The sequence below is a fragment of the Leucoraja erinacea genome, chromosome 39 (assembly GCF_028641065.1).
Source record: "Leucoraja erinacea ecotype New England chromosome 39, Leri_hhj_1, whole genome shotgun sequence".
Classification (NCBI taxonomy): Eukaryota; Metazoa; Chordata; class Chondrichthyes; order Rajiformes; family Rajidae; genus Leucoraja; species Leucoraja erinaceus.
The window spans coordinates 4,972,145-4,998,219 of NC_073415.1; the positions used below are offsets into that span (position 1 = coordinate 4,972,145).

The 26,075-nt window shown below is 47.2% G+C and overlaps 2 protein-coding genes across 2 annotated transcripts in view; both read left to right on the top strand.

Moving 5' to 3' along the window:
- On the top strand, positions 1-5,478 carry LOC129714459 (adhesion G protein-coupled receptor E1-like). The gene is made up of 3 exons (XM_055664063.1): positions 1-661; positions 1,606-1,740; positions 3,663-5,478. Exons 1-3 carry the CDS (start codon positions 568-570, stop codon positions 3,860-3,862), a joined length of 429 nt encoding a protein of 142 aa, XP_055520038.1. The 5' UTR covers positions 1-567; the 3' UTR covers positions 3,863-5,478.
- LOC129714419 (adhesion G protein-coupled receptor E2-like) overlaps positions 3,950-26,075 on the top strand; it is a 27,921-nt gene continuing 5,795 nt past the window's right edge. The window contains exons 1-15 of the mRNA XM_055664002.1: positions 3,950-3,983; positions 4,769-4,909; positions 7,017-7,154; positions 7,883-8,023; positions 8,577-8,717; positions 10,978-11,118; positions 12,329-12,460; positions 12,906-12,973; positions 14,379-14,465; positions 16,107-16,281; positions 18,411-18,530; positions 21,234-21,421; positions 22,745-22,915; positions 24,640-24,831; positions 25,694-25,929. Coding sequence (XP_055519977.1) covers positions 3,950-3,983; positions 4,769-4,909; positions 7,017-7,154; positions 7,883-8,023; positions 8,577-8,717; positions 10,978-11,118; positions 12,329-12,460; positions 12,906-12,973; positions 14,379-14,465; positions 16,107-16,281; positions 18,411-18,530; positions 21,234-21,421; positions 22,745-22,915; positions 24,640-24,831; positions 25,694-25,929 — 2,105 coding nt within the window. The remainder of the gene's footprint in view (positions 3,984-4,768; positions 4,910-7,016; positions 7,155-7,882; positions 8,024-8,576; positions 8,718-10,977; positions 11,119-12,328; positions 12,461-12,905; positions 12,974-14,378; positions 14,466-16,106; positions 16,282-18,410; positions 18,531-21,233; positions 21,422-22,744; positions 22,916-24,639; positions 24,832-25,693; positions 25,930-26,075) is intronic.

Below are 26,075 nucleotides of genomic sequence, written 5' to 3' on the forward strand. Positions count from 1 at the left end.
TCAGGTGCAGGAATAGGCCATTCGGCCCTTCGAGCCTGCACCGCCATTTAATATGATCATGGCTGATCATCCAACTCAGTATCCCGTACCTGCCGTCTCTCCATACCCTCTGATCCCCTTGGCCACAAGGGCCACATCTAACTCCCTCTTAAATATAGCCAATGAACTGGCCTCGACTGCCCTCTGCGGCAGAGAGTTCCAGAGATTCACCACTCTCTGTGTGAAAAAAGTTCTTCTCATCTCGGTTTTAAAGGATTTCCCCCTTCCCTCACAGTGAATTTCTGCTGTGGGGGGACGTTTCTTGTTGATTTCTATAGTGTACTGTTCTGTGTCTTTTTTTTTCTTTTTCTTTTTTATTTTTGTATGGATTTATTGACATTTAATCTGTTCAATTAGTTTAATCAATCTCTGTAAAGCACTTTGATTCAAATTGATTTTGTTTAAAAGTGCTATATAAATAAACATTATTATTATTATTATTATCCTTAAGCTGTGATTGTTGTTTGATTTCAGGAGCAAAATTGGGGAACAAAAGTCTAACTGCTTTGTTTTGTTCTTCTAGTTCTCATGAGCTGTGGTGTCTGCATGGTCGTTCGATCCCAGAAGACCCAGTGTAATCCAGGCTATCAAGTTGATCCAAATGACAACAATCAGTGTACAGGTGAGCTAAACTGTCTCAGGTAATTGCTGGGGAAAGCAGCCAGATGTATGATTTTCATGAATGTATACAGTGGCGGACTGGGTCTAAAAATATTGGTTGCCAGGAGACAAAGGGGGCCCACTTCATCAGGGGCCCACTTGCCATCGGGCAAGCTGACACCCTGGCCAGTCCACCACTGAATGTATCTGTTAATACGTGTGGGTAAATGAGCCTGTGTGTGTACACGTGCATTTCTAATGCTTCCATTTAAGTGTGTATATATATATATATGTATAAACGTGTGTAAGGAGGGTCTCGACCCGAAACGTCACCCATTCCTTCTTCCCAGAGATGCTGTTTGTCCCACTGAGTTACTCCAGCTTTTTGTGTCTATCTTCTGTATAAATGTGTGCATAGTTTGTTCATAAGATTGATACAAGAACATATAGCAGCGAGAGCAGACCCCTCATTACTGCTTGCCCGTTCAATGCGATATCGGCCGGTCTTTTACCACAGAGCCACTTTCCCCGCAGATCCCTAGATCACCTCATTGTCCAATAGTCTATGGATCACTGGTACACAAAAATGCTGGAGAAACTCAGTGAAGGAAATAGGCAACGTTTCGGGCCAAAACCATTCTTCCTTCCTTCTCCCCGCCACCCCGTATCAGTCTGAAGAAGGGTTTTGGCCCGAAACGTTACCTATTTCCTTCGCTCCATAGATGCTGCTGCACCCGCTGAGTTTCTCCAGCATTTTTGTGTACCTTTGATTTTCCAGCATCTGCAGTTCCTTCTTAAACACTTAAAGTCTCATTGTGCTCAGTCACAGCCCTTAGGGGGGAGAATTGCAACCATTACCACTTCCTTGGGTGAAGGGGATTCCTCTCTGTCACGGATAGCCACCCCTCACATGTAGCGCAGAGCAAACAATGATAAGATGGTGAAGACTTTTCCCTCTTTACACAGATGTCAACGAATGTGCAAGCAATCCATGTGGAGCCGGCGTCCAGTGTACCAACACTCCAGGATCCTACACCTGTCAATGCAAGACTGAGGTTGCAACTGTAATTTCATGTTCATGTCCAAAAAGCGTAGTTGAAGGTAAGGACATACAATAAGAATAAAATGAAGAGTGAATTTCAAGGTTTCGTGTAATTTAGTTTCGAGATACAGCGCGGAAACAGGCCCTTCGGCCCATCGAGTCCGCACCGACCAGCGATCCCCGCACACAAACACCATCCTACACACACTAGGGACAATTTACACTTATACCAAGTCAATTTACTGACATACCTTTGTGTCTTTGGACTGTGGGAAGAAACCAAAGATCTCGGAGTAAACCCACACAGGTCACGGGGAGAGCGTAGAAACTCCGTGCCGACAGCATCTGTAGGTGGCATCGAACCCGACGCTGCATGCGCTGTAAGGCAGCAACTCTACCGCTGCACCAGATGCAAATAATGAATGCATCGATTGGACATGGAGTGATGCACGGAGTGTGGCCATGGATCGTAATGTGTGTGGATTGGGAGATGGAGATGTGGACCAGGTTGTGCCCTTGGAAGCAACGGTCATGTGGTAACGTCCAGATAGGCAGAGTTAGAGCTGGGATTGTAGTTTAGTTTAGATTAGAGATACAGCATGGAAGCAAGCCATTCTGCCCATCGAGTCTATGCTGACCATCGATCACCTGCTCACACGAGTGAACACTATGTTATCCCACTTTCTCATTCACTCCCTACACACTAGGGGAAACGTTAGAGATGGCATTTACACTACAAACCCGCATGTCTTTGGGATGTGGAAGGAAACCGGAGCACCCGCAGACAACACAGAGGGAGGACGGGCAAACTCCACATAGACAGCACCAGGATTGAACCCGCACCGCTGCAGTACTACCAGGCACATGACTCGACCCCACCCTTGTGCCAAGTGCAGCTGAATCTACGCTTTGTGGCCTCGACTAAGTTGAACAGCCACAGGATAGGAGAGTCTAAAACAAGGCATATGTTGAGAAGGAACAACTTTTCCACACAGAGTGAGAGCAGAACGAGCTGCCAGAGGGAGTGGATGAGGTGGGACAAATACTACATCAGACACTTTGACAGGTACATGGACATGGAAGGATTAGAAGGGGATGATTCAGGCATAGCTAAGTAGGTCTAAACAACTAGCTCAGCAAGGATGCCTCCAAGGATCCGAGGATTCTCCAGTGCTTCTACGCAGCGGCTGTGGAAAGCATCTTGTCCGGAAATATTACCATCTGGTTTGGGAATTGCTCTGCCCAGGACAAGAAGGCTCTGTAGAGAGTAGTGCGTTCGGCCGAACACAATATGGGAACTTCACTCGCCCCCCTGCAGGAAGTATACATCAGGAGGTGCAACTCCAGAGACAATAAAATCATGGGAGACCCCTTCCACCCCTGCAACGGACTGTTCCAGCTGCTACGGTCAGGCAAACGCCTCCGTTGCCATGCTGTGAGAACGGAGAGGTTGAGAAGGAGTTTCTTCCCAGAGGCCATTCGGACTGTAAACGCCTATCTCACCAGGGACTAACTTTGCTGAACCTTTTTCCTTCCGCCCACAATATTTAATATGTAAAAGAATATGTGATTCTGTTTGTAGTTTGTTTGGTTGTTTGTTTGTTTGTCTTTTGGCACAAAGTCCGTGAGTATTGCCACTTTTCATTTCACTGCACATCTCGTATGTGTATGTGACGAATAAACTTGACTTGACTTGATGATTTGGTCTGTTTGTGTGTTATATTGCTCGGTGACACGATGGCTCCATGGTGGTGGTTAATAATGTGGGGTAAGTCCATGCCGGGCAGAGAGTGGATGAAGAGCAACAGGGACGTGAGAGTGAGCTCCTGTCACACTCCGTGCATCACTCTCTCGTCAGGCATCATTATAGAATCACCACATTGGTACTTCTGTTCACAGAGACCAGTCCTGGCGATCACACCAGGTTAACAACAAGTAAACAATGTGATTCTGTTGTTAATGATTGTCACTGTTTACACAGATATCGATGAGTGTAAATCCTCGCCCTGTCACCACAACGCAACTTGTACCAACACGCTGGGTTCCTACCAGTGCGACTGCAACGCAGGGTTTAACGCATCAGCTTCGTCCACCAGACTCCATGTAAATAAGGCCTGTGAAGGTGAGGACTCTAAGAGTCAACCACATTGTTGCGTTGGTCACGAGTCCTCGACCTTGTGATGACACCAAATTTTCCTCCCTGGAGACATGAGAAATTCCAACAGCTTTTCACGACAACTTGTTTCGTCTTTGTGAGCACCACTACCGATGATTAGATGTTTTCCAAATGTCCGCCACTGTGGTGGGATTTAAATTCCAGTTTTGGAGATGATTATTGTGCTGATTTTACCCTTGTGCCACCAACATACAATGGCCAGACACCAGAGTCCTAGCAAAAGGATTTGAGTATAGGAGCAGGGAGGTTCTACTGCAGTTGTACAGGGTCTTGGTGAGACCACACCTGGAGTATTGCGTACAGTTTTGGTCTCCAAATCTGAGGAAGCACATTATTGCCATAGAGGGAGTGCAGAGAAGGTTCACCAGACTGATTCCTGGGATGTGAGGACTGTCTTATAAAGAAAGACTGGATAGACTTGGTTTATACTCTCTAGACTTTAGGAGATTGAGAGGGGATCTTATAGAAACTTACAAAATTCTTAAGGGGTTGGACAGGCTAGATGCAGGAAAATTGCTCCCGATGTTGGGGAAGTCCAGGAGAAGGGGTCACAGTTTAAGGATAAGGGGGAAATCCTTTAAAACCGAGATGAGAAGAACTTTTTTCACACAGAGAGTGGTGAATCTCTGGAACTCTCTGCCACGGAGGGTAGTCGAGGCCAGTTCATTGGCTATATCTAAGAGGGAGTTAGATGTGGCCCTTGTGGCTAAGGGGATCAGAGGGTATGGAGAGAAGGCAGGTACGGGATACTGAGTTGGATGATCAGCCATGATCACATTGAATGGTGGTGCAGGCTCGAAGGGCCGAATGGCCTACTCCTGCACCTATTTTCTATGTTTCTATGTTTCTATGTAACGGAGAACAACGTTTACAATTGTGAAGGGTTTTCACTGTTGTCACTGTTTACACAGATATCGATGAGTGTAAATCCTCGCCCTGTCACCATAACGCAACTTGTACCAACACGTTGGGTTCCTACCAGTGCGACTGCAACGCAGGGTTTCAGACATCAGCTTCGTCCATCGGACTCCGTGCAAAGAAGAACTGTGAAGGTGAGGACATTGGGAGAGATTGGTACTCTGATCATGTCGGCTGGAGATGATTTCCTTCCAGGGAGGGGAGTAGAGAAACCAATGGGTTTTCATGACATTTTGTTCATTTTACGAGCGCTATCACTGATGATTATTTTTCTAAATTCCCGTTGGAGAAGAGGGATTGAATTCCAGTTTTGTAGATGACTATTGTGATTTCAACCCTGCATCACTGTGTGAAAGATGCATCTTCTAGATGCGCTGGGATGCATCCTCAGTGATGTCACCTGGGGTCATCGGGTGTTTCGGGTCTCATAACATCAGACACCCTCGCCCAGGCGACCCAGCCGAGGTTGATCAAACCCCGACTTGCATCCCAGCAGCAACCGCACACGGATCAGCCATCTTAATCCAAACTTTCTCAGCGGCTCCACTTGCGGATTGAATGGCCCTCTTCTTTGCCAGCCCCGTAACGCCCAACTAGTTGAGGACTCTGAGAAAAGCCTCTACAGCCCACCTCTACGGGCTCATACCAACACACTCACAGACAACAGAGTCCTCGTGCAACAGAGAACATCGCAGTGGCAGAGTGGTGCAGCAAGTTTGCAGAGAACATTGCAGTGGCAGAGTGGTGCAGCGATGGACTCTGGGTGCTGTCTGTATCAAAGATACGCAGGTTTGAAGACCTGTGAGAGTAAGGTCTTCACATCACCATGAAGTGGAGAATAAATCTCAAATTGAGAATGGGATTGTGAATGCTCCAGGATTGTTTTGCCGATCCCTGGAATTAAGGAATAATTTCCTGGCGCTTGCACTGTGCAAATTCCAAAAGAAATAGCAGAGGGTGGCGGTGGGTTGTGTCAGCTGGGTTCAATCAATCCAAAATAGGCCTTTTTCTTACTTTTCATTCTAAATATATTAGAGATTGGGAGATGAGTTTATGGACCAGCCAGGTTCCTTGGATGGAGACCGTGTCATGCTGAGGAACATGTCCCATTGGGTCAGCAGTGCCAGCTGCCGTGGTCACTACTGTCCCAAGCTCCAGCCTAGGCTCAGCGCACTACCAAACACTGGGAAACAGATCGATGGAGCGGGGAGAGCCCTTGGAAGCAGGGGACGGTACAATGCCACCTCCAGGAACTGGTCCAAGCAGCTGTAGCTGGTGGGCTCACTATAGGCCCAATTCCCTGGTCCCACATGGTGCAAGGCCGTACCTGCAGTTCTCGTTCCGTGCAGGGGGGGGGAGCAATTTGCGGAGGTCCAGATGTGGCCAGACCCGGTCTGGGCTCGGAGCCACGATAAAGATGAATGGTGCAGTGGACACCCTGTGTCTACAACCACCCCATGTCACCCACACCAGCCACACCGTGACATGGTTCTTTACACAACTGCCCTGATAGAGAAGGCTAGGTTACTGCTCAACCTTTCCACTCTCACCGACAGACAGTTCCAGTTCAATGGAATCGAGGGCAATCATCGCAGCTTCTGGATTGTCCAAGGCCATTTGGTTCCTCAATTCCCTTTGATCCAGGAAGATCTGTTCCTTAACTCCATCCACCTGTCTTTCTCCCTCAACCTTTCACTTAATCCTTTGTCCCAACGAGGGTCTGCTCTGTGTTTAAGGCACATGCCGGTGTGTTACTGCATCCAGACAATAGGTGCAGGAGTAGGCCATTCGGCCCCTCGACCTAGCACCGCCATTCACTGGCTGATCATCCACAATCAGTACCCTGTTCCTGCCTTCTCACCATATCCTCTGACTCAGCTTTCTTTAAGAGCTCTATCTAACTCTCTCTTGAAAGCATCCAGGGAATTGGCCTGAGGGAGAGAATTCCACAGATTCACAACCCTTTTGTGAAAATGCTTTTCCTCATCTCTGTTCTAAATGGCTTACCTCTTATTCTTAAACTGTGGCCCCTGGTTCTGGACGCCCCCAGCATCAGGAACATGTTTCCTGCCTCTAGCGTGTCCAAACTCTGAATAATCTTATATGTTTCAATAAGATTCCCTATCATCCTTCCAAATTCCAGAGTGTACAAGCCCAGCCGCTCCATTCTATCAACATAGTTATAGTGCAACAGGGAACAAACTGTGTTACTATTATGAAGGGTTTTCACTGTTCCCACAGATATTGATGAATGCAAATCCGCACCCTGTGGCAAAAACACGTTTTGTGACAACACGCCAGGTTCCTACCAATGCAACTGCGTCGCAGGGTTTCATGCATCAGCTGCGACCACTGGCATCGGTGCAGAGGACTGCGAAGGTTGGGACGCTTTGTTTTGTTTCGAGATACAGCGTGGAAACAGGCCTTTCGGGCCCACCCAGCCACCACTATTCAGTCACGGCTGATCTATCTTTCCCTCTCAACCCCATTCTCTTGCCTTCTACCCAAAAACCTGACACTTGTGCTAATGAAGAACCTGTCAATCTCCCCTTTAAAAAACTCAAAGACTTGGCCACTAGTGGAAACAGCCTCTCCATATTCTTTCCATCCAGGCCTTTCATTCTTCAGTAAGTTTCATTGAGATGCCCCCATCATCCACCTAAACTGAAACAAGTACAGACCTACAAATGGTGGGTTCAGCCAGAGCAGCGAGTGTGCTGGTGGTGATCAACTGGTTGTTTCTCTGCTCAAAGAACTGAATATTAGTTACTCACAAGGTGAGGTCCATGATTTAGACCCAGTAATGATGTAGGGCCGGCAAAGTATTTCCAAATAGGGTTGTGCATGACTTGGAGGGGAACCTGTGGGTGGTGGTGTTCCCAGTGCCTGAAGCCCTTGTACTATTTGCTGATCAAGGTACAAATGCCTGGAAGCAGCTGTTAGAGCAACCAAGGCAAGTAATCGACTGACTTCCAAGGACATTTCCTGCAGTATTTAAGCGTCACCACGTTGGTTCTAGTTACATAGACCAGTCCTGGCGATCACACCAGGTTAACAACAAGTAAACAATGTGATTCTGTTGTTAATGATTGTCACTGTTTACACAGATATCGATGAGTGTAAATCCTCGCCCTGTCACCATAACGCAACTTGTACCAACACGCTGGGTTCCTACCAGTGCGACTGCAACGCAGGGTTTAACGCATCAGCTTCATCCACCGGACTCCGTGCAAATAAGACCTGTGAAGGTGAGGACAGGAAGAGTCAACCACATTGGTGCGTTGGTCACGTGGGCTTGACCTGGTGAGGACACCAGATCTCCTTCCCTGGAGACGTGAGAGAAACCGATGGTATATTTGTGACAACTTGTTCATTTTTGTGAGCACCATTACTCATGTTTAGTTGTTCCCCATATTGCCGCTGCTGTGATGGGATGTGAATCTGAGTTTGTGGGTGGAGACTGTGGTGATTTTATCCTGCACCACCAACATACTCTGACCAGACACAATGTCCTCGGGTAACAGAGAACAACGAGGTTTACCATTGTGAAGGGTCTCAAGTTGGCATTGGGGTTGCCTCCCCTTCATATTATCCTGCTGATTCCTGGAATTAACAAAGGATCTCATGGACGTTGTCCTCAGCCAAGTCCACAGGAAGGTCGTAGTGTTTTCAAAGAAAGCTGGGATCACTTGGGATTTGTTGTCCACTGAGATTCACTGAGACCAGTCCTGGCGATCACACCAGGTTAACAACAAGTAAACAATGTGATTCTGATGTTGATGATTGTCACTGTTTACACAGATATCGATGAGTGTAAATCTTTGCCCTGTCACCATAACGCAACTTGTAACAACACGCTGGGTTCCTACCAGTGCGACTGCAAATCAGGGTTTAACGCATCAGCTTCGTCCACCGGACTCCATGCAAATAAGACCTGTGAAGGTGAGGACAGGAAGAGTCAACACCATTGGTGCATTGGTCACGTGGGCTTGACCTGGTGAGGACACTAGATCTCCTTCCATGGAGACGTGAGAGAAACCGATGGTATATTTGTGACAACTTGTTCATTTTTGTGAGCACCATTACTCATGATTAGTTGTTTCCCATATTCCCGCTGCTGTGATTAGGTATGTTGTAAACCCTACCTGAAGCGTCGTTGAAAATCTGTCCCAGCCCGTGTGCACGATTTTGGCGCCGTTTGGAGGGGGGCGGGTTTAAAATGCGATTTTCCCTAGGCTGTTCAAATCGAGCTTGTTCAGCCTAGTTCATTATTGACGAAAAATCGCTGGAAGATTCTTTCGCTGGAGCTATTTTTACTTTTAAGGGGTTTATTTAATTGTTATAATAGGATAAAAATTAACCTCTAAACCCGCGACCGCAGACAACGGGCTGGATCTCATACAGGGGACAACGGAAGGTAGGTTGTTTATTTTTATGTTAAAAAGGGCTTCTTAAGATCCCTTTATACAAATTTTTATGTTGCGAGTAGCTAATTTGGGGCCCATTAAATCCCGCAGTATTTTTCTGGGCATTTGGGGGTACAAATCTACCGCAATGTGAACGTTCTAAACCAGCGCGTTCCACAGTATCCCACTCGAAAGCTGATTAATGGCCATTAATTTACAGCAATTGAACGCTAAATTCCTTCCATTTGGCCTATAAATTAATGTCAATGAGATTTTAAAATCAGGTTTTATCGTGAATTCTTTGTGAATATTATTTGGACACTTAGGCTATTTAAAAATGTTAATCATTTCTTAAGAAAAGGATAGATGTTTAGATCTAGTAATTGAAGTTTGAAATTAACTACAATTGGGTAACTTACTAATTATATGCTTTAATTTCAGGTCATCCAAGTAAGATTATTTTATATTTGTTTCAGAATGCTTCAATCTATGATAACTGAAAATTTCATTCAGTTCTCTTAATTTTTAAGAAAGTTATGGGCTTTTGACTGTCCACGATCACAGCTTTTTTTGTTATGTCCATAGAAAATCAACAGGGAACAAGATGCTAATTGCCAAGTATGAAAATGGCCATAACTTTTTAAATACTTGAGATATGAAATTGAATTAGGTGTCAAATTAAACTTCTTTTTATGCTTTATCTGATGGGATAAATTGCAGACTTGATTTTTTAAATCTCAAAATGTTGTAACATTGCTACTGTCATGGGATGTGAATCTGAGTTTGTAGATGGAGACTGTGGTGATTTTATCCTGCAACACCAATGTGCCGGGCAGAGAGTGGGTGAAGAGTAACAGGGATGTGAGAGTGAGCTCCTGTCACACCAGGTTATCAACGAGTAAACAACGTGATTCTGTTGTCACTGTTTGGGAGATGGAGATGTGGACCAGGCTGTGCCCTTGGAAGCAACGGTCATGTGTTAACGTCCAGATAGACCGAGTTAGAGCTGGATGTCACACAAGGTCTGGGAGTTTAGTTTGGTTCAGTTTAGAGATACAGCATGAGTTCTATATTCTCCCACTTTCTTCTCCATTCCCTACACACTGGAGGCAATTTACAGAGGCTAATTAACCGACAAACCCGCACCTACTTGACATGGTGGACGAAAGGGGAGAATCAGGAGTGTTTCCAATGACTCCTGTGTCTATGAGGCATGCAGTCATAGAGTCATACAGCACGGAAACAGGCCCTTCGGCCCAACTCATCCATGCCCCAACTAAGTTAGTCCCATTTACAAACATTTGGCCCATATCCCACTGAGCACTTCTTATCCCTGTACCTGTCCAAGTGTTCGTTAAATGTTATTATAGCATCTGCCTCAATTACCTCCTCTGTCACCTCATTCCATATATCTGCCCCCCTCTGAGTGAAACAGTTGCCCCCCAGCTTCCTGTTAAATTTGCCCCTCCCTTAAACCTGTGTCCTCTGGTTTTTGATTCCCCTGCTCTGGATAAAAACTGTGCACTCACTCTATCTATTCCCCTGATGATTTCATTTACCTCTATAAGATCAGCCCTCAGTGTGGGGTATGTCCATGCCGGGCGGAGAGTGGGTGAAGAGCAACAGGGATGTGAGAGTGAGCTCCTGTCACACTCCGTGCATCACTCTCTCGTCAGGCATCATTATAGAATCACCACATTGGTACTTCTGTTCACAGAGACCAGTCCTGGCGATCACACCAGGTTAACAAGTAAACAATGTGATTCTGTTGTTAATGATTGTCACTGTTTACACAGATATCGATGAGTGTGAATCCTCGCCCTGTCACCATAACGCAACTTGTACCAACACGCTGGGTTCCTACCAGTGCGACTGCAAATCAGGGTTTAACGCATCAGCTTCATCCACTGGACTCCGTGCAAATAAGACCTGTGAAGGTGAGGACAGGAAGAGTCAACCACATTGGTGCGTTGGTCACGTGGGCTTGACCTGGTGAGGACACCAGATCTCCTTCCCTGGAGACGTGAGAGAAACCGATGGTATATTTGTGACAACTTGTTCATTTTTGTGAGCACCATTACTCATGTTTAGTTGTCTCCCATATTCCCGCTGCTGTGATGGGATGTGAATATGAGTTTGTCGATGGAGACTGTGGTATTGGGGTTGCCTCCCCTTCATATTATCCCGCAGATTCCTGGAATTAACAAAGGATCTCATGGACGTTGTCCTCAGCCAAGTCCACAGGAAGGTCGTAGTGTTTTCAAAGAAAGCTGGGGTCACTTGGGATTTGTTGTCCACTGAGATTCAAAATTCAAACCTGGTTAGAGTCCAACCTGAGCCTGAGCCCAACCTGGAGTTGGGTCCTGCTGGAGGGGGGTGACGTCAAATGTTTTAACTTGACTTTGGACATGGATGTGAATGTGTGGGGATTGGGAGATGGAGATGTGGACCAGGCTGTGCCCTTGGAAGCAACGGTCATGTGGTAACGTCCAGATAGACCGGGTTAGAGCTGGATGTCACACAAGGTCTGGGAGTTTAGTTTGGTTTAGTTTAGAGATACAGCATGAGTTCTATATTCTCCCACTTTCTTCTCCATTCCCTACACACTAGAGGCAATTTACAGAGGCTAATAAACCGACAAATTGCACCTACTTGACATGTTGGGGAAAACTGGAGAATCAGTAGCATTTCCAATGACTCCTGTGTCTATGAGGCATGCAGTCATAGTCATACAGCACGGAAACAGGCCCTTCTGCCCAACTCATCCATGCTAGCCAGTCTGCCTCAATTACCTCCTCTGTCACTTCGTTCCAGATATCTGGCCCTCTCTGAGTGAAACAGTTGCCCCTCAGCCTCCTATTAAATTTGCACCTCTGTGAACCTGTGTCGTCTGGTTTTTGATTCCCCTGCTCTGGATAAAAACTGTGCATTCACCCTATCTATTCCCCTCATGATTTCATACACCTCTATAAGATTAGCCCTCAGTGTGGGGTAAGACCATGCCGGGCGGAGAGTGGGTGAAGAGTAACAGGGATGTGAGAGTGAGCTCCTGTCACACTCCGTGCATCACTCCCTCGTCACTCGCAGTCTCTCGCTCCTCACCATCCGTGATGTCCATGTTTGTATCTCTGTCCCTCTCTGCAACAGACGTGGACGAATGCGAGCATGGGCACCAGTGCAGCGCCAACATGACCTGTCGCAACACCTTTGGGAGTTACCTCTGTGTCTGTGGAGCGGGATATCACCCAGAGCCGGGACAGACGCACCAGGCCTGTCAAGGTAAGCGCAGACTTAGGATGAGAGCTGATGTTCAGGGAATCAAAACTGGAGATGACGGAAACACTCACCAAGTCAGGCAGAAGCTGTGGAAGGGACGGCAGGGACTGATTAGTGATGGTTAACATGGCTCTTTGGGTGGGAAATTGTGGATTACAAATTTGATTGGGTGTGACAAAGAAGGCACTTGCCATGTTTGCCTTCATTGGTCCGGGCATTCAGTACAACAGCTGAGATGTTGTGTTACAATTGTGTAAATGTCGGTGAGACCACACTTGGAATATTGAGAACACTTTAGGTCACCCAGTCTGATGCTGCACATGGTGGGAGCACCATAGTGGAGCTCTGGGTGAGGGGCAGAGGTAAGGTCTACTCTGCCCGATCAGTAGGGTGACAGGTGGAGTCTACAGGTGGCACTGACATCTCTTTCATGTGATTCTTACACCAGTCGATCCACTCAATTGTTCCAGCCCGGGAAAGCAGAATTCCACGGTTCAGCGGTCCAGTTCCGAGCAGGTATGTGAACGGCCTCTGACATCAATAGAGACACAGCGATTAGATCCACACTGCTGGGGTGACTCAGCGGGTCAGGCAGCACCTGTGGAGGGAATAGACAGATCACATTGCGTGTCGGGACCATCCTTCAAGATTGTAATGTCCACTACAATCAGACTAAAGAAGTGTCATGACCTCGAAACATCGCCTATCCATGTTCTCCAGAGATGCTGCCTGACCCGCTGAGTTCCTCCAACACCATGTGTTTTACACCATGTACCTTACCCTGTAAAGTACATGTCACTCTATAGGACTTTTGTTCAGCTACATTTGGACCATTGCATACAGGTCTGGTCACCACATTACAGGAAGGATGTGGAGGATCTGGAGAGGGTGCAGAATGGTGTCTGGATTAGGTGGTGTTAGACACAGGAGAGATTGGGCAGACTTGGATTGTTTTCACTGGAATGCCAGAGGTTGAGAGGGGGGACCTGATGGAAGTATATAAATTGATGAGAGACATGGATGGGGAAGTCAGCTTTAGGGTGAGAGGGGGAGAGTTTCAAGGAGTTGATCGGGGGGGCAAGTATTTTACACACAGGGTAGTGGGTGCCAGAAACACACTGATGGGGGTGGGGGTGGAGCAGATATGACCATGGTGTTTAAGATACTTAAACACGGATATGCAGGGAATGGAGGGATATGGGTTATGTACAGGCAGATAAGAGTTGGTCTTATCATCATGTTCGGCACAGACATTATGGGCCGAAGGGCCTGTTACTCTGCTGTACTCTTCAGTGTTCTATGTTTATAAAGGCAACCCCACTTTATAAGCAACTCCTTCCTGTCATTGCCACCATTTAAGCCATGAGGTCCATTCATAGTTGCCATGGTACATGACACTCACACCATCCCTGTACACAAGCAGTTTTACAGCCTTTATAGTCAGACATTAACATGTTAGAAACATAGAAACATAGAAATTAGGTGCAGGAGTAGGCCATTCGGCCCTTCGAGCCTTTCATGGCTATCATCCAACTCAGTATCCCGTACCTGCCTTCTCTCCATACCCTCTGATCCCCTTGGCCACAAGGGCCACATCTAACTCCCTCTTAAATATAGCCAATGAACTGGCCTCAACTACCCTCTGTGGCAGAGAGTTCCAGAGATTCACCACTCTCTGTGTGAAAAAAGTTCTCCTCATCTCGGTTTTAAAGGATTTCCCCCTTATCCTTAAGCTGTGACCCCTTGTCCTGGACTCCCCCAACATCGGGAACATTCTTCCTGCATCTAGCCTGTCCAACCCCTTAAGAATTTTGTAATGTTGATTTGGAAGACTCTTTTGTCCGATTGCTTGTAATGTTTGACTAATTCCCCAGCATGGCCAGTCCAATATATCTAACTGTTGTTTTGTTCCATTGTCCAGTTAACCTCTGCAAAAGACATGCTGGACAACCTTGCTTACTTCCAAAATAAAATATGTCAGAATTTCAACATGGATAGTGATGTCAAGGTAAGGTGTTACCAACCGTACGATTTGATCTTCGGGTAAATGTGGTGAGCGTCTGAGATAGAGAGAGTCACGAGGATATTTACAAAGATTCTGTGGGCGGCACAGTGGTGCAGCGGGTAGAGCTGCTGCCTCACAGCGCCAGACACCGGGAATCGATTCTGACTTTGGCTGCTGTCTGTGTGGAGTTTGCACGTTCTCTCTGTGACTGTGTGGGTTTGCTTTGGGACCTCTGATTTCCTCCCGCATCTGAAAGTCGTGCGGGTTTGTAGGTTAATTGGCTTCTGTAAGTTGCCCGCTAGTGTATCGAGAGTGCATGAGAAACAGGGATGACATGGAACTAGTGGGAACGGGTGATCAACGGTCAGCGCGGACTCGGTGGGCCGAAGGGCCTGTTTCCGTGCTATTTCAGGATTCCAGCATTCAATATGTAGCAATGTTACAAAATTTTGAGATTTAAAAAATCAAGTTTGTAATTTATCCCATCAGATAAAGCATAACAATAAGTTTAATTTGACACCTAATTCACTTTCATATCTCAAGTAATAAAAGAGTTATGGCCATTTTCATACTCGGAAATTAGCATCTTGTTCCCTATTGATTTTCTATGGACATAACAAAAAAGCTGTGATCGTGGACAGTCAAAAGCCCATAACCTTCTTAAAAATTAAGGGAACTGAATGAAATTTTCAGTTATCATAGATTGCAGCAATCTGAAACAAATATAAAATAATCTTACTTGGATGACCTGAAATTAAAGCATATAATTAGTTAGTTACCCAATTGTAGCTAATTTCAAACTTCAATTACTAGTCTAAACATCTATCCATTTCTTAATAAATGATTAACATTTTTAAATAGCCTAAGTGTCCAAATAATATTCACAAATAATTCACAATAAAACATGATTTTTAAATCTCATTTACATCAATTTATAGGCCAAATGGAAGGAATTTAGTGTTCATTTGCTGTAAATTAAAGTCAATTTTAATCGGCTTTCTAGTGGGTTCCTGTGAACGCGCTGGTTTAGAACGTTCACATTGCGCTGGATTTGTGCCCTCAAGTGCCCAGAAAAATACTGCGGGATATAAAGAGCCCAAAATGAGCTACTCGCTATAGAAAACTTTATAGACAGGGTTCTTAAGAAGCCCCATTTAATGTAAAAATAAGGTACATACCTTTAATTGTTTGCTTTATAAAACCCTGGGGCTGCGAGAGGTTGCGGAGTGAGAGAGTGATTTTTAAACTACTATAAATATTATACAAGGCCATAAAAACTAATAATACCTTTTGCGACGGGGTCTTTCAGCGATTTTCCGTTAATGATTTACTAGGCTGAACATTTTCGATTGGAACAGCCTAGTAAAAATCGCGTTTTAAACCCGCCCCCTCTAAACAGCGCCAAAATCACACACAAGGGGTGGGGCAGCTGCTCAGCCACGATTCAGGTACGTTTTGTAACATACCTACAATATGATGGAGACATCGAGAAAGGAAACAAGCACTTTGGCCCATGTTGACCAAGACGCCCCATCAAAGCTCGTCCCATTTCCCCATGTTTTGCCCATATTCTCTCAACATTTCTGAACCATGTAATCGCAATGTTTTGCTTTTCATTATATTGAGTGTTCTCTTCACCCATAGGTCATGGAAACCTTTACAAACACGGTTCTCAATCGCTCACTGCCGGAAATCATGGACACAAAAGAAAGGCTGGAGGTAGTAACAGCCATATTGGATTTTGTGGACAATATGGCCATGGCGATAGCTCTCGCTTTGCCCAGTTCAGACACGAAGACCATCAAAACAGATGAATTTGGTAAAGTACTCTCCGTGGGAAACATTCACCATCGGAACAAAGGTTCTCGTTGCTAGTTACCGAGTGCGTGGAACTGGATTTAAATGAAGGGGAGGCAATGTGGAGTTGACTTTAAAATAATCAGCTTTGAGCCTGAAGTGCCTGCTCATCACTTGGTGTAGAATAGATGAAGATGGATTGATTAAGATGTTGGCTCTTGATATCAATGTCACCGCAATATTTCCTGAGGCAGAAAATCAACAGAACTGCAGATTGAAGGGAATTTGGGGGGGAAAGTCCCATAAAATGCTGGAAACACTCGGCAGCTCAGGCAGCATCTGAGGCAAGAGAAACGGCCGATGTTCCAGGTTAAAGACGGGAACCCTTTCTCTTTCCACACGTTCTGCCTGAGATGCTGAATCCACCGCCTGCTGTGCTTTGATGTCAGAGTTGCTGAGACTGCCTGGGAGCGGCTTGGTTTAACACGACAAACCTGGAATGGTGAGGTGTCCTGTCTCCAGTGTTGTACCCGCGTAGGAGGGTCGCTCAGAGGTCGGACTGGTTAGAGATAAGGGAAACAAGATATATTTACAATGAAGTAGAGAGATAAACATAGAAACATGGAAAATAGGTGCAGGAGTAGGCCATTCGGCCCTTCGAGCCTGCACCGCCATTCAATATGATCATCGCTGATCATCCAACTCAGTATCCTGTACCTCCCTTCCCTCCATACCCCCTGATCCCTTTAGCCACAAGGGCCACATCTAACTCCCTCTTAAATATAGCCATTGAACTGTGGCCTCAATTACCTTCTGTGGCAGAGAATTCCACAGATTCACCACTCTCGGTGTAAAAAATGATTTTCTCATCTCGGTTCTAAAAGACTTCCCTCTTATCCTTAAACTGTAACCCCTTGTTCTGGACTTCCCCAACATCGGGAATAATCTTCCTGCATCAAGCCTGTCCAACCCCTTAAGAAGTTTGTAACTTTCTATAAGATCCCCCCTCAATCTTCTAAATTCTAGTGTCTATCCAGTCTTTCTTCATATGAAAGTCCTGACATCCCAGGAATCGGCCTGGTGAACCTTCTCTGTACTCCCTCTATGGCAAGAATGTCTTTCCTCAGATTAGGAGACCAAAACTGTGCGCAATACTCCAGACGTGGTCTCACCAAGACCCTGTACAACTGCAGTAGAACCTCCCTGCTCCTATACTCAAATCCTCCTATACTCAAACCCAAGACCAATGAATGAAAGATAAGCAAAAAAGTAACGATGATGAAGGAAAAAGGTCATTGATAGCTGTTTGTCAGGTGAAAACGAGAAACTAGTGTGACTTGGGAGGTGGAAGGATAGAGAGAGAGGGAATGCCGTGGCTACCTGAAGTGAGAGTAATCAACATTAATACCACTGGGCTGTAAGCTGCCCGAGCGACATATGAGATGATGTTCCTCCAATTTGCATTTAGCCTCACTCTGACAATGGAGGAGACCCAGGACAGAAAGGTCTGTGTGGGAATGGGACGGAGAATTAAAGTGTTTGGCAACCGGGAGATCAGGTTGGTTCAGGTGGACTGAGCAAAGGTGTTGAGATGTTGATCGTCCTGGTTCCCAGCACTGTGCAGTGGTGACTGGAGCTCGCCTGTGTTGTACTTATACCCACAAACTCTAACTGTAGGTGTAGTAGCCATTTAGCTGCCCACTGTTCACACTCAACTCACAACCTTCTCTAAAGAAAACAATGCCTACTTCTCTGGCCTGTCCATGGGACTGGTGTTCCTCAGTGACTGGATATTACCACTAAATCTTGCCTGCTCTCTTTCGAAGGCCACATCTTCCCTCATGCATGGTACCCAGGTGCAATATGACTGAACCAACTTCATAGCAATTCAACGACACTTCAATAGTGACATCCATCAGGACGTTCTGAGGTTGAGAGAGACACAGGGTTGAGGACCAGTCAGCCCAGACTCTGTGCTCAGGGTGTGGAAGAGGGACTCCACCCTACCTCCAGGCTCAGGGGCAAGAGGACTACCTGAGCCACGGCTAACAAGTTAGACCTTGGGGATTGTTGCAAAGCTAGCGGCAGAGAGGGAGAGGGATCAGTTCTGTTGCCATTGCACGCTTCACAATGTCTAATCTTTTCCTATAGAGCTGAAGGTCCAGGTGATTGAGAAGAAGAATAGCAGTGAGGACCAGTTGGTGGAGATGCAGGTTAAGAGCAATGTCATGAAGATATTCTGGAGTTCAATCACTGGAGGCACTAACCCTGGTAAATGTTCTGTCTCTTTCCCATCCTTCCATACCTGGTGTGTAGATATCACATGAACTGATGGAACATAGAAAACGACACAGCAGAGGAACAGGTCCTTTGGCCACAACCTCAGTGCTGAACATGAAGCCAAGATAAACTATCCAGCCTGACCATGATCCATATCCCTCCATAGCCATGTACCTATCTAAAACCTCTTGCATGCCATTATTGCATCAGCTTACACCACCAGCCCTGGCAGCATGTTCCAGGCACCCACCACCGTCTGTATTAAAAACCTGCCCCGCACATCTCCTTGAAACTTTTCCCTTTCACGTTAAAGCTGCGCCCCCGATCAGTCTGAAGAAGGGTTTCGGCCCAAAACGTTGCCTATTTCCTTCGCTCCATAGATGCTGCTGCACCCGCTGAGTTTCTCCAGCTTTTTTGTGTACCCTCTAGTCTAGATATTTGCCACATTCATCATGTCATTCCACAGAAAGGCATCATCTAGATGATGTTTAAGAGGGAACTGCAGATGCTGGAGAATCGAAGGTTACACAGAAAAGCTGGAGAAACTCAGCGGGTGCAGCAGCATCTATGGAGCGAAGGAAATAGGCAACGTTTCGGGCCGAAACCCTTCTTCAGACTGATCGGGGGTGGCTGGGGACAAGAAAGGGAAAAGGAGGAGTAGCCAGAAGGCTGGAGGGTGGGAGGAGACAGCAGGGGAGCTGAGGAAGGGGAGGAGACAGCAAGGACTAACAGAATTGGGAGAATTCGATGTTCATGCCCCGGGGGTGTAGACTCCCCAAACGGAATATGAGGTGCTGTTCCTCCAATTTCCGGTGCTGCTCGCTGTGGCCATGGAGGAGACCCAGGACAGAGAGGTCGGCACTGAAATACACCTGGACTATTTCCGACACTTCCCTACCATTCCTTGACCTCACTATCTCCATTGCAGGTGATAGACTTCTAACCGACATACACTATAAACCCACTGACTCCCATGGCTATCTGGACTACACTTCTTCCCACCCTGCTTCCTGTAAGGACTCCATCCCCTACTCCCAATTCCTCCGTCTACGCCGCATCTGCTCCACGGATGAGGCGTTCCACACCAGGACATCTGAAATGTCCTCACTATTCAGGGAACGGGGGTTCCCCTCCTCCACCATAAATGAGGCTCGCACCAGGGTCTCTTCCATACCCCGCAACACTGCTCTCTCTCCCCATCCCCGCACTCGCAACAAGGGCCGAGTCCCCCTAGTCCTCACCTTTCACCCCACCAGCCGTCACATACAAAAAATAATCCTCCGTCAGTTTTCGCCACCTCCAACGTGACCCCACTACTCGCCACATCTTCCCATCTCCCCCCATATCTGCCTTCCGCAAAGACCGCTCCCTCCATAACTCCCTTGTCAATTCTTCCCTTCCCTCTCGGTCCACCCCCTCCCCGGGCACTTTCCCTTGCGGCCGCAGGAGATGCAACACTTGTCCCTTTGCCTCCCCCCTCGACTCCGTTCAAGGACCCAAGCAGTCGTTCCAGGTGCGACAGAGGTTTACCTGCATCTCTTCCAACCTCATCTATTGCGTCCGCTGCTCTAGATGCCAGCAGATCTATATCGGTGAGACCAAGCGGAGGTTGGGCGATCGTTTCGCCGAACACCTCCGCTCGGTCCGCAATAACCAAGCTGACCTCCCGGTGGCTCAGCACTTCAACTCCCCCTCCCACTCCGCCTCCGACCTCTCTGTCCTGGGTCTCCTCCATGGCCACAGCGAGCAGCACCGGAAATTGGAGGAACAGCACCTCATATTCCGTTTGGGGAGTCTACACCCCCGGGGCATGAACATCGAATTCTCCCAATTCTGTTAGTCCTTGCTGTCTCCTCCCCTTCCTCAGCTCCCCTGCTGTCTCCTCCCACCCTCCAGCCTTCTGGCTACTCCTCCTTTTCCCTTTCTTGTCCCCACCCACCCCCGATCAGTCTGAAGAAGGGTTTCGGCCCGAAACGTTGCCTATTTCCTTCGCTCCATAGATGCTGCTGCACCCGCTGAGTTTCTCCAGCTTTTCTGTGTAACCATCATCTAGATGATGATGGGTGGATGTCATAGAATCTTTTATCCAGAGTAGGAGAATCAGGAACCAGAGGACATAGTTTAAAGGTGAGATGGGGAACCCCAGGAGCAACGTTTTTACTCATGGAGAGGTGGGTATGTGGAAGAAGCTTCCAGAGGAGGTTTTTGAGGCCGGTTCTATAACAGCCAGTTCTATAAAAGACAGGTACATGAATACAACACATTTAGAACGATATGGGCCAAACGCAGGGAAATGGGACAAGATTAGATGGGGCATCTTGGTCGGCATGGACAAGTTGGGCTGAAGGGCCTGTATCTGTGCTCTGTGACACAATGACTCTATCTTGTGTGAATGGCCATGTGGAACCACCCACAAGGCACAAGTCAGGACCATGATAGATCACCCTCCATATGCCTGGATGAGTGCAGTTGCAACAGCACCAAACTAACTTGACTGCCCTGGACAAAGCAGGCTGCTCGATGATCTCCCGATCCACCACTGTTTAAGCTGGTTTTAATGCTCAGAGCCCCAGTACAGGGCACCGCTGGATTGGGTGGCGTGTGCTGTAGACCTGACTTTATGTCCAGTTTCTAGAGTGTTACACCTGACATTTCTCCACACTCACCAATGGTTGAAACTGTTATCACCGACAGAGTTTGCGGCTGTTTCCTTTCTCGTATTCAACGACATGGAATCCGTGTTGAACAGAGAGATTAAAGGGGGAAACTCACCTCCGAGGACGGTCACATTGAACTCCAAGGTGGTCTCAGCCACGATCAGCAACAAAGCCGCCAGCTCCAAGCTGCAAGAAATGGTCAATTTCACTCTGAAACTAAACCAGGTTTGTAAATCCCACCTGGACTGTTTCCCGATGGATAATGGGCTCCCCCAAAGGTACAAATAGGAAATAGTTCCTGAACTCAGAATTAAACTCCTCCTGCCTCCATTGGGTAAGTCCCCATCAAATCTGGGTCACATAGTGCAAGGTGTTATCTAGGACTAACTGGCCAAGTAGACGAGGGAAAAGCTAAAGGTGCAGAGACTGGAATGAAATACAGAAAATGCCTGAAACTCTCAGCAGGTCGGGCAGCATCAGTGGAGAGAGGAACAAAGCTAACGTCTCATTGTCTGCAGAACCTGCCTGAGCTGCTGAGTACTTTCACCATCTTGTGTTTACGTTAGACTCAAGATGAGAGGAATGGCTCTGATTGCATTCTTGGTGAACAAGGGAGATGAAGAAGAACCTTTGCTCTGGGTGATTTACTGCTGGGAAGTCACCATACACTGGGTAGAGATGGGTGTCCATGTGACCCTGGTTAACCCACCACACCCTGCAGTGTGAAGGTTGGGAGGGCAGCAGACACACTGAGCCAGGCTTCAGGCCTAATGTCTCCACATAAGCTGGTTCAGGTCAGTTCATGGTCATCTCTCCATTCACCGTTACTCAGGGTCAGCACAAGGAGACCTGATGCAGGAAGTGGAAATGCCACATCTGAGGGAGAGGGGAGAAGGGTTAGAGATTGGTAATGAGATGGGTCACAGGAGGAGACCATGCGCCTCCATTTCTCAGGTGGTGATGAAGCTGTGGTTTCAATGTACAGCCGCCATATCAATGAAAGACATAGAAACATAGACAATAGGTGCAGGAGTAGGCCATTCGGCGCTTCGAGCCAGCACCGCCATTCAATATGATCATGGCTGATCATCCAACTCAGTATCCTGTACCTGCCTTCTCTCCATACCCCCTGATCCCTTTAGCCACAAGGGCCACATCTAACTCCCTCTTAAATATAGCATCACTGCTATAGCAAATATAGCAAGACAATCGCTATCACTGTACTGTGCATGTGGGATGTCAGCTGGGATATTGTAGAAGGCACTTCACTCTCGATACACTCTGACTGTCCATCCCCAGGCTAGTTTCAATGTGGAGGGAGCTTCACTCTGTATGTATCCAGTGCCCCACCCTGGGGCAGTTTGATGGAACAGTACGGTGAGATCCTGTGGCCGGTTTCCCACCTGCAGGAGGTCACTGTGAATTGTTGTCACCAAAGGGACAGGACAGATCTAATGTTTTCTGTGTAAATACAACTTGGGGAATGCTCAACCTATTATCAGAAAGATTCCATCGATGGTTAACAATCTTTGCTCTTCTCTGCCGCAGGAACAGAAAGACAACAAGAAGCCAACGTGTGTGTTTTGGAAGACGACGGAAGGGGAAAGTGTCTGGTCCAGTAAGGGTTGTGTGACGTATGGTTTCAATCAGACACATGTGGACTGCCAGTGTGACCACCTCACAAGCTTTGCTATTTTAATGGCACTTGTTGAACCTAAGGTACGAGATCGTTCAACAGATAAACTAAAGGGGAACAAGTCAGATAGTCAGAGTGAAGGAGACACACAGCATTGAAACGGACCACCATGTCCATGCTGACCCTCAAGCATCTATTGCTCTAAAGAAGGGTCTCTACCCGAAACGTCACCCATTCCTTCTCTCCAGAGATGCTGCTTATCCCGCTGAGTTACTCCAGCTTTTTGTGTCTGTTAAATCTGTTACTTGGTAGATTGAAAAAGTCTTCAGTCTGAATAAAGGTCCCGAACCAAAACATCACCCGTCCTTTTTCTGCAGAGATGCTGCCTGACCTGCTGAGTATCTCCAGTGTCTGTCTTCAGTATTAATCAGCATCTGCAGTTTCTTCCTACACAATGCTACTACTTGGTCTGTTGCCTTCTACACCTTTGTGATTTAAGTCGTACCTTAGAGCGCTGTGAGGTAGCTATCTCTCCCACCCACACAATCTGGGTGTCCCAGATCACAGGCACCCACTGGATGAAATCATTCCTCCCCAAACCTCACACCCTACACCTATACCTTCTGGTTTTAGATGCCTGTGCTGTGGTATAAAGTTTCTCATAATCCGTTTCATCTACACCCATCCCATTCATAATTTGTGTACCTTAATCAAGTACGACCAACCTTACGGGAGAGGAATCATGAACTGAGGGACACGGGTTGAAGGTGAGGGGGGAAACAATTAATGGGAACCTGAGGGGCAGCTTTTCCACACAGTGGGTGGCAGGTATGTGCAAGTAGTTGAGACAAGTCCGATGGCAACATTTAAAAGACGTTTGGACAGGTACAGAGGAATGTGGTCCAAATATGGGCAAATGGGACTCAAGGGTTCTTTAATGAGGGGATGAATAGGAAGCATTCTAGAACACAATGAATGGTGTTCTAGAGGTTGACTGGCCCTGGCCCAAAGTTCCAGCCCATTGTCCCTGGAGACACTGCGAGTGACAGAGCCTCGGGACATCAGGGTGACAAGGGTTCTCGATCACAATGAAATTGGTGGTCAACGTTCTAGAACATGACGGGGTGGTGCCTGTAGATCTAGAACTCAAGGGGACCAGGTCCAGGCTTCAAGCCTGGTGCCAATGGACATTCTGGGGGTATCAGAGCCCCAGGCATCAGGGTTGTTGATCACCAGGGAATTAATAGCTGACGTTCTAGAACATGATGAGTTGGTGCCTGTAGATCTAGAACCCAAGGGGACCTGGCTCAGAGCTCCAGCCTGGTGCCAATGGACATTCGGGGGTATCAGAGCCCCAGGCATCAGGGTTATTGATCACCAGGGAATTAACAGCTGACGTTCTAGAACATGATGAGTTGGTGCCTGTAGATCTAGAACCCAAGGGGACCTGGCTCAGAGCTCCAGCCTGTTGTCAATGGATATTCTGGGGGAGTCAGAGCCCCAGGCATCAGGGTTGGTGTTCACAAGGGAATTGATTGTTGGCGTTCTAGAACATGGCGAGTAGGTGCCTGTAGATCTAGAACTCAAGGGGACCTGCCCCACAGCTTAAACCTGTTGTTCATGTACAATCTGGGGGTATAAGAGCCCCAGGCATCAGGGTTAGCGTTCACGAGGGAATTGATAGTTGACGTTCTAGAACATGATGAGTTGGGGCCTGGAGATCAGGCCCAGACTCCATCGTGTTGTCCCTGGAGACCCTGCCGCTGCTGTGGTGTGAACGTTGTGTCCCACATTGTGCCTGCTGCAGGATGACCGACACTTGGAGGTGATCACCTACATCTTCCTCATCATCTCTCTGCTGTGCCTCGCCGCCTCCATCGCCATCTTTGTCAACTGCGGCTCCATCCAGAACGCCAACACCATCGTCCACAAACATCTGAGCATCACCCTCTTCCTGGCACAGTTCGTCTTCCTGATAGGAATGCCGATTAAACAGCCGGTGAGAAATCCAAGCTGCAGCTCCAAATTCTCAGCTCTCTCCTGAATCTTGACCTTATCTACACCTCTCATCATTTCACATACCCCTCTCAGATCTACCCTCAACCCCCAAGTATTGCTGCAGAGAAAATAAAATGTTTGTGCAACTTCACCGCATGGCAAATCCCTCTAATCCAGGCAGCTTCCCGGTGAATCTCTTCTGCACCATCTCCAAAGCCTCCACAACCTTCTCATCATAGACTTGGGATGAATTACAGATTTATTTAATTATTGGTGGGATTGAAGTTCACGTCCTGGGTCCAAGTCCAGCAATTGACCAATTCTGCTTGGCTGCTGGGATCAACAGAAATGTGCAATTTAATTACATCACTAGACCTTGCTGGAGATATTGAGACCCGGAACTCCTAATTCATCATTCCAAACCAGGTTTAGTTTAGCTTAGAGATACAGCTGGGAAACAAGCCCTTTGGCCCACCAAATCTACGCCAACTAGCGACCCTCACTCACTATCCTACACACTCGGGACAATTTACAATCTTTTCTTACCCTCACCAATGAACCTACGTCTTTGGAGTGGGGGAGGAAACTGGAGAGCCCGGAGAAAACCCACGTGGTCACAGGGAGAATGTACAAATTCCGTACAGACAGCACCCATAGTCAGGATCTCCAGGCAGGCAGTAACTCTACCACTGCACCATTGTGCCACCCTAATATCCATGTCACATGTATCGTGACGATAGTTTCTCTGGGTATTTGCGTGTGTGTGTCTCTGCCCACTGTATTTGACCATTGCTGCCTGTCTATGATACATTCTGCTACCACCCAATGCTGCCCACTAACCCAGCTGTTGCCATTGTCTTTAGGTGGTGTGTGGCCTGATTGCAGGCTGTTTGCATTACCTCTTCCTTGCCGTCTTCGTCTGGATGTTCCTGGAGAGTTTGCAGCTTTTCATCATGTCCAGGCACCTCACCGTCACAAACTACAGCCGAACGCACATCATCAAACTAAAATACCTCTACATTTCCAGCTACGCCGTGCCTGCTGTGATAGTCATTATCTCCGCTGCAATAAAACCCAAAGGCTACGGGTCAAAAAAACAGTGAGTAACAACTTATGGACAGGAATGTTTCAGTGGGATACGGGCCAAACGCTGGCACGTGGGACTTGGGTAGATGGGGAAGCTTGGTCAGCATGAGCAAGTGGGGCTGAATGGCCTGTTTCCATACTGAATGACTCTATGCCTCT